General features: G+C 45.9%; 1 protein-coding gene across 2 annotated transcripts; it reads left to right on the forward strand.

Moving 5' to 3' along the window:
* Positions 1-1,689: 1,689 nt before the first annotated feature.
* Positions 1,690-7,671, forward strand: FAM217B (family with sequence similarity 217 member B). 2 transcript variants are annotated; one of them, XM_008932945.2, is made up of 4 exons: positions 1,690-1,906; positions 3,078-3,189; positions 3,275-3,360; positions 3,734-7,671. In XM_008932945.2, exons 1-4 carry the CDS (start codon positions 1,806-1,808, stop codon positions 4,923-4,925), a joined length of 1,491 nt encoding a protein of 496 aa, XP_008931193.2. In that variant the 5' UTR covers positions 1,690-1,805; the 3' UTR covers positions 4,926-7,671. The 2 variants fall into 2 exon arrangements, with proteins under 2 accessions (XP_008931193.2, XP_017929522.1); XM_018074033.2 differs by having other exon boundaries at positions 1,773-1,901.

A 7,671-nucleotide genomic window follows, 5' to 3' on the forward strand; every position in this document is an offset into this window, starting at 1 on the left:
AGGCTTGCAGGCTGTCGGGCGTCCAGCGAGCACTGGAGCCGAGCGCGGGGCTGCTTGTTCAGACGGCTGACGGGGCCGCGGGGGCTGTCCCGGCAGGGGGCTGTCGGCGGGGGCCGGGCGCGGCCCGGGGGGACGATCGCGCGCGCCGGGCCGCAACACGCGCCCGAGCGACGGCACAGCTCCGCTGATGTCCGCCCGGCCGGCGGGCCGCCGCTCTCGCTCTCCGGCAGCCAGGCGCCGGGCCGCTGCGTCCCCGCCCCGGCCCTCGCTCTGCGCTGCGTCCCGGCGCCCCGCCCCTGCGCGACAGGATGGTGGCGCGGGGCCGAAGGCCAAAGGCAAGGCAGGGACGCGGCGAGAGGCCGGCGTGGCTGTCGGGGATGGGGGCGAGACCGGCGCGGAGGTGCGCAGGGGGCGGCGGGTTCGGGACCCGCGGGCTCTGTCCTTGCGGATCCGCGGGCACCCGCGGCGGGCACCCCGGCGCGGGCAGCCCGGGAGGGAGCGGAGGCGGGGCCAGCCATCGCGGCTTGCTGCGGGCAACAGGCCTGTCCAAGCCGATGGCGGGCACGTGCCATCTTGTCCGCGGCACTGCCATCCATTCCGGGCACTGCCATCCATCCCGGGCACTGCCATCTGTCCCGGGCATTGCCGTCCATCCCGGGCACTGCCATCCATCCCGGGCACTGCCTTCCATCCCAGGTACTGCCATCCATCCCGGGCACTGCTGCCATCCATCCCGGGCACTGCCATCCATCCTGGGCACTGCCATCTATCCTGGGCACTGCCATCCATCCCGGGCACTGCCATCCATCCCGGGCACTGCTGCCATCCATCCCGGGCACTGCCATCCATCCCGGGCACTGCCTTCCATCCCGGGTACTGCTGTCCCGGTGCTGCCTCTTCGCGGCCGCTGATCTGCCCCGTCCCGGCGCTCCGGGGCCCCCATTCTCTCCCCGCGCTCCTCCTTGGCCGGGGACAGGATGGGGGAAGGCGTGTGGCAGAGGACGAGGTCAAATGTAAATTATTTTCCATTTATTTTGCATCAGTGTGCATAAGCAATGCATAAACAGCAGTGCAGTGACTGTAAAGGTGGGTCAGCAGAGCTGTTGGCCGCCTGTCACATTTGCACGCCGTGTCTGTGCACCCCAATGCGGTACCCTGGAACGGGGATGCAGCTCCTGGGAAATAAAAGAATGCCACAGATCCCGCTCTGAGTGTTTTCGGTAGGAATTGATGAGGCATTTGTTTTGGAAAAAGGAAAAGAAAAAATTAAGTATCTGGTTCAAAATTTGCATACATGAATATTGCAAGAGCGCGTTTCTTGTGACACGAAAAGGACAGCTCGGCACGCACAGAACGCAGGGGGATGAGCATCCCGGTAAATTGGGAGCAGGAACACCCGCCCAGGTGGGCTGTGACGCCCGGCTCCAGGCGATCCAAGTCAATCCAAGTGCGCAGGCGGAGCGATGTTGGGAATGGTGAGGATGCTGAGCACATGACACCGCACGGGAGCTCTGGTCACGCTGGGTGACTCCCGGGTGATTCCCTGCACTGGGAATAGTAATGAATGATACTGGTTCCCATTAAGCGCGTGCTGGAGGAGGGGACAGTGTTTACCAGGAGCTGGTTATGTTTATGTTCCTGCTTTAAAAATAGAATCACATTGGGAGGGTTTGGTTTGTTTCCAGCAGCTCCAGGACGTGGCGATGTCTGCGTTTGATACGCTGTGTCTTGCAAACCCAAAAGACTGGAGCCGTTTGAAGATTATGTAAAAATAAAGGTGCAGACACCCTTGAAAGAGAGGAATAATGGGACCTGGCATTCAAGAATATCCCTTATTGCTGCACAGAGAGACACAGCAGAAGGGAAGCCACAGCCACACCAATGAAAACCACAAAGGAATGGTAAAGTAAGGAAATTAATTTCTCTCTTTCTAGTTACAGAACTGTCAAAATACTGTAGATGAGTTAATAAGTGCCTGGCTGTACTGTTGAGATTGCCATCCTCTGCCCTGACCCACAGCAGCAGGAATGATTGTGCAGGATGATCACGCAGGTCACAAAGTCACAGAGGTGACTGCAGCAATGCTGGAGGCACGGGACGTAGTTTAATTCTTTTATAAACTCTTGAATTTATGAAATCAGGTTTTTTAAAAAACAAAATTTAACTATACTGGCATAAAAACTGTGAAAACAAGATGTACATCCTGGCAAATTAACTGAACTGCAGTCACGCTAAATTAGACTGGGAGGGCACACTTTGTTTATTCCTGTTTTGAAATGGTATTTTAAAGCTTTTCTTTTTAAAATCAGCAATATTTCTTGTTTGTAGAACATACACTGTTCTCTGATTCTTACAGAATACATTGATTTATTCATTCTGTGTGCTTACACAGGAATGTATCTGGTTTAATTGAGGAACTACGTGTTTTAGTTTTAAGCTGCCCAGATCAGTAATGCCATTCCCTTTGCTCACATGTGAGTTTTTTCTCCTGCTAACATTGTCACGACCCCATTATAACATGAAATAGTGAGTTTGTGCCTTTTGTAAAATAGTTTGTATTGGTAGGAGAATAGACGTTATGCTCCCTGCTTACTTCCACTCCTTAACTTCAAAGGAATAATCCTTTAAGTTTTGTTTCCAGTATGCAAAGGAGGGAGACAAGCAAAATTTGACTTGCAGTTACCTTTATATTGTACTTTATAATAACTTTGGTTAAATTGCAGTTTCAGGTATTATGGAAATCAGTAGTTAAATATCTGATCTCTAATATCTATTCTTTATTATCCCAAAAGTAATTTTGAGATACTCTGGCAGAGGATTCTATATAAGGGCTACACTCCATTATTATATTATCTGATAGAATTATTCACTATTGCATTAATAGTATTAAAAATACAGTAGGGCATTAATAGTATAAAAGTAAAAAGTGACCATGGCAGAGTTCTGTGAACTTTAAGAATAGTTGCAATCAATTCTCTTTTCTAAACTCAATTGCATTCTAAGCTTTTATTGTATTTCCTTTCTGATGGTCATGTATGTTGCTATTTGTAAGTGATATTCTGTTTAATTCTTCACAGTTACAGCAATGGAAAAAGCCATCCAAGCACCAAAGGACTAAATAAACCAATTTCTTATGTGAAATCTTCTCCTGGAAGATTGGGCAAAAATGTATCAAGTGCCATTGAAAAGGTAAAGAATCCCTTTTTTAACATAAGAAGAGTACCTAGTTTAAGTCAGCTTCTTAATAACATCACATACTCTCATATCTCTTCAGATTTCCCCTGACACTCAAGATGGTAACCAACCAAATGTTCTTAAGAAGGGAAGAAACCAGCTGGACAGCAGCACTCAATCCAAAAGGTAGTTTTATGTTCAGATTGTCTCTTTAATTTGCTGTCATTTCAGACTGGTTTATTAAATGCTTGTGATTAAATCATGGCTGCTGTGTTGTGCTTTTGACTTCACTGGCCCCAGAGTTCAGCATTTATGAGGACAACAAATCTAAGTTATCAATATGGAAACTTACTGTCCTGCCTTAGTGAATAAAATAAAATAAATCAGTAGTAGGAAGTGTTATCTCTACCAGCAAATATTAATTTTGCCTCGAGTTTCTGTGCCAGTTTTAGCTTCAGTTGTGTAAATCCCTGTCCTTGAAGGGGGTGGCAAGACCTTTGCAAACTGATGTTCAAAGAATTAGCCATTGTGACAGGACATGATCATTCTTCTCCTTCAGGATCCCGAGTGTTTGCCCATCACTGCACAGTGTGCAAGGACCAAAGAGGAGTCTCCCAGAAAGAAGGCAGAATGAATCTTTGCTGCACAGGATCCCTCCAAGCACAAAGGGCAGCACACAAGGAAACTTCTGTAGGGTTAAAGATGTCCCAGTGCAACATTTTTACTGCAGTAAAAAAGAACAGTTGGAAAAGAATCACGAAGAACATGTTGCTGGAGCCAGTCCAGGCCCTTCTAAATGGCAAGAAGCATCTGTAAGTGAAATGTTTCTTGATTTTGAATCAGTACAGATTATTAAAGAAGATGCTGAAGATGATAGTGCCAGTGACCTCTCTGATTCAGAAAGGATTCCCATTCCCCCCTCTCCCTGCACTCCACCGGAACTCATTCTCCGAGCGGAAGAAATCGATCCCGACTGTTTGGAACACGTCCCTGAAATGGGTTTTAAAGAATCAGAATATTACTACCCAGACTTCCTCCCACCCCCTTTCAACTCCTGGGACTTGAAGCAGCTGGCCATCTTTGTCCACGTGGAAGGGAAAACCGATTTCCGGCCGAAGCCAACGGGATTTCTGGAGAAATACCTGGAGCGCCTGGTGCAGCTGGAGTGGCTGCAGATGCAGACGGTGCAGAACGAGAGGGCAAAGGCAGCCAAGGGCCGGCCCCAGACTGCTCCCGGCTCCACCCGTGCCCTGAAGAGCCCTGGCAAAGGCAAGGCATTGCTCAGCCCTGTGCCCAGCAGGCAAGTGGTGCCCCAGGATAGTGTTGCCAAGCTGCCCAGGAGCTGCTTGGGTCCCAGGGGGGATCCCCACTGGGAGGGAAGTCGCCAGTTACATTCTCATCCAGGTCACTGGAGGCCGGCGGAGAGAACGGGGTGTGCAGCACCTCCTCAGAGACAGGCTGGGGACGCGAGGAGCGAACTGAGAAAGAAACCAGCTGCAAAGCAACAGCTGCTCAACCTGCAGCCCTCCGAGAACGGCTCTAAAATCCAAAGTGTTGGTAATATCAGACCCCCCAAGCAAAGCCCAGCGTTCCACGGGGCAGCTGCTCCCATCAAAGGCTTCAAAACACACACGTGCACAAATCCAAAGAACAACGGCAGCGCCAGCGGTTGTGTCCCTCCTAAAAAACCAGCGGGGGACAGGAAAATCAAAACAAATGGCACCCAGCAAACGTCACACAAATTCAAGTGAAGGAAAATTCATTAGGAAACGTTGCTGCTTTTGGCCGATGCGGGAGGGTTTTCTTCCTAGGAAGATCCTGAGAAAAGATGTTCTCAATTCCGAGTCAGCACTCTTCATTTCTGTACATTTGATCTTAAGCCAGCAAGGCCAGCAGGAGATTTTTTCCCTGAAGGCAAGTGTCTTCCATTGGTCTTTCCTCCAAAATATTTACAGTTGCTCAATGAAAATAACAATGGCACAGGGTGAAGTTTAGAGAAATACATGTTTGCACCAGTCTGTTGAAGGCTGTGGTGTTCCTTGTGCTTACCATGGTGTTTTTGAGGGAATAGGGTCCATGCTCTTTTTTTCTTGCTGTTTTATGGGGCAGGTTTGATGGTGGTGTTTTCTGATGGAAAGGGCTCAGCTGTTTTATGTTAAATAATGGAGCCTGCTATCTATGCAAAGCCAACTCTAATTCTTCACAGAAGATGATGAATTGGATTTTTTTGATGAAATAGATGTTATTTTTTTGAGAAGAAGAAGAATGGAGATAATGTTTTGAAATATTTTAATGCAGAAAGGATCTTTTTAAGACAAAATATTAGGGAGCAGACAGCTTCAATAGTTACAGATTAAGAAAATGGAATGTGTATTTTTGTACCTGGAATCTTCACTGTGTTTACAGAGGCTGTCCTGGAAGTTCATTTTGTAAGTCTTGATGCTTTTTGTCTTTAGAGGAAATGACCAAATTTCAAATTGCACATGGATATATTTGAGTAATGCAAAGTGAGGATATTACCAGAGACTGTGTGGCCTAATTTGCAGAACTGGTGACCTCTCAAAATCTAAAAAATAAACTCTTAGGGGAAGAATTTAAAGGATATTGTAAGTTCAAGTAAAGATACATTTTGATACAGAAGATACCTATTTTCAGTCACCCAATATGACTGTTATTTATCCCATGGTCCTGTCTAGCTTGGATTCTTGTTTCAAGGTTTAGTGAGGTGACATGGGGAAATATCCTACAGAAGAAAGTTGTACAACCAGGATTGGGTCCTGTCCTTGGACCCTCTGTCTTCTCTTGTGTCTGTGAGATACAAGAGAATACAAAGGACAGTTCAGACAATATTCATGTGTCCATTCATCTGTTACAGTTCCAACTCACTCACAGCAGCTGGGGACATGATCTTATTTAAATTAAATTCTAGAGGATGTTTTGCATTTTCATTTAAAAATGCAATCCTGGTCAGCATTAAATTCACCCTCAGCCACCCAGTTGCAGTGTTCCTGAGCAGTGAGCTGAGGTCTGATGGACCAGATCCTGCAAGTGGATCCTTCACATTGTGATAGAAAATGGAAAAAGTAGCAAATACTAAAGAGTACATCGTGTATATAGCTAAATTGCACTTCTCTTGGTGAGCTCATCTTGGTTTTAAGATGCTTAGCTGTTTCTATTCTTCATTGTGCCTACCAGATCTTCAGCTTTGTAAAATTTCAAAGCATGGATTTATATATAGGTAGTTTAAAATGTGAGAATCTTAATAAATGTAGTAATAAACTAAAGTATTTTACAGTACATAAAAACATTGCTCAGGAATAGTCTTAAGAAATATTTTTAGTGGTTTTTTTCTTAGTCTGCTGGAGACCAAATGTGAAATTTTAAATTGATAAAGGAAACAAATGTAATGGTATCACGTTTCCAGATTCAGTATTTGTGAAATTACAGTTAAAATGAATTGTAGTTGCATGCACATTGAGCTCTATGCAATTAAAGTGAAACTTAATCCCACATGCTCAAAGATCAAATAAATTGGCTGTCTCAGAGGTGGGGTGGACTCAGAGGGTAGAACTGAACACCAGCAGCTACAGAGGACCAGCACATCCCATTGTCACTGTTTCACCCCTTTGCTTTGGCCCAGCCTCATCACTTATTTCAGCTTTTTTAGGTGAAAAGTTCCTGCATCCAGTGCTTCTATTTCAAGCTCTGGCCAAGTTTTGCAAGCCTGCCTTAGTCAAGTTTTCCTGATTCACATTCACAGCAGTGAAAGGTCAAGCTGCTCTTGCCAGTGAGCAGGAGGTCAGTGCACTGTTCTAGGCCACTGTTCTAAGCACAAAACCCGAGCAGGATCCAGGCAATAATCACAATAGCAGGTTTTTAAACAAATTCTGTTAGGTGCAGTCATTAATTTAGCATGTTGTTACAGCACTGAATATTAGTGTATGCTAAATTTTCCTATGAAACCTTCCTGTGTATTGATGCTTTCCTGGGTTCTAAGGAGGGCACGTAGATACAGGCACATTTTGCATGGTCACTGTTTAAAGAATAAATAAGCAACATTTCAATCAGAAACCAGATGAAAGGTGATTGGCACTGAGAAAAGTTTGTTATCACAGAGATAGGAAAGTTTTGTTTTAATATAGTGCTTGTGATCTGGTGGACATCAGGCTGTTGTTGGAGATCAAAAGTGAAGCAGGTGGAGATGGTGAGGCCACTTCAAATAAGTCTGAATACTTGCTCATCATCCAGCTGGGTGTGATCTGGCCAAGTAAGTTTGTCTCACATGACAATCACATCAATCTAATTTCTGTTCAGTGATTTGATACTTGTGTAGTTGTCTTTGTTCACACACAGAAATAGAAATTCTGTGTTTGCCTCAACAAACAGCTCTTGGCCTGAGCAGACCTGTAAGGGTTAGGCTTTATCCTGATTCCATTTTAACTTGACTGTGTTCTTTCTGGGTCTACAAATAAACAGAGCTCTTTTTGTGAAGAGGAA

The sequence above is a fragment of the Manacus vitellinus genome, unplaced genomic scaffold, assembly GCF_001715985.3.
Source record: "Manacus vitellinus isolate BGI_N305 unplaced genomic scaffold, ASM171598v3 scaffold_26_pilon, whole genome shotgun sequence".
NCBI lineage: Eukaryota > Metazoa > Chordata > Aves > Passeriformes > Pipridae > Manacus > Manacus vitellinus.

Bases quoted from the DNA above. Each gene is read 5' to 3' on its own strand.
- FAM217B (XM_008932945.2), top strand. From the start codon at position 1,806: ATGGGACCTGGCATTCAAGAATATCCCTTATTGCTGCACAGAGAGACA. The intron at 3,190-3,274 runs GTAAAGAATCCC...ATATCTCTTCAG, and splicing joins TATCAAGTGCCATTGAAAAG to ATTTCCCCTGACACTCAAGA. The intron at 3,361-3,733 runs GTAGTTTTATGT...CTTCTCCTTCAG, and splicing joins AGCAGCACTCAATCCAAAAG to GATCCCGAGTGTTTGCCCAT.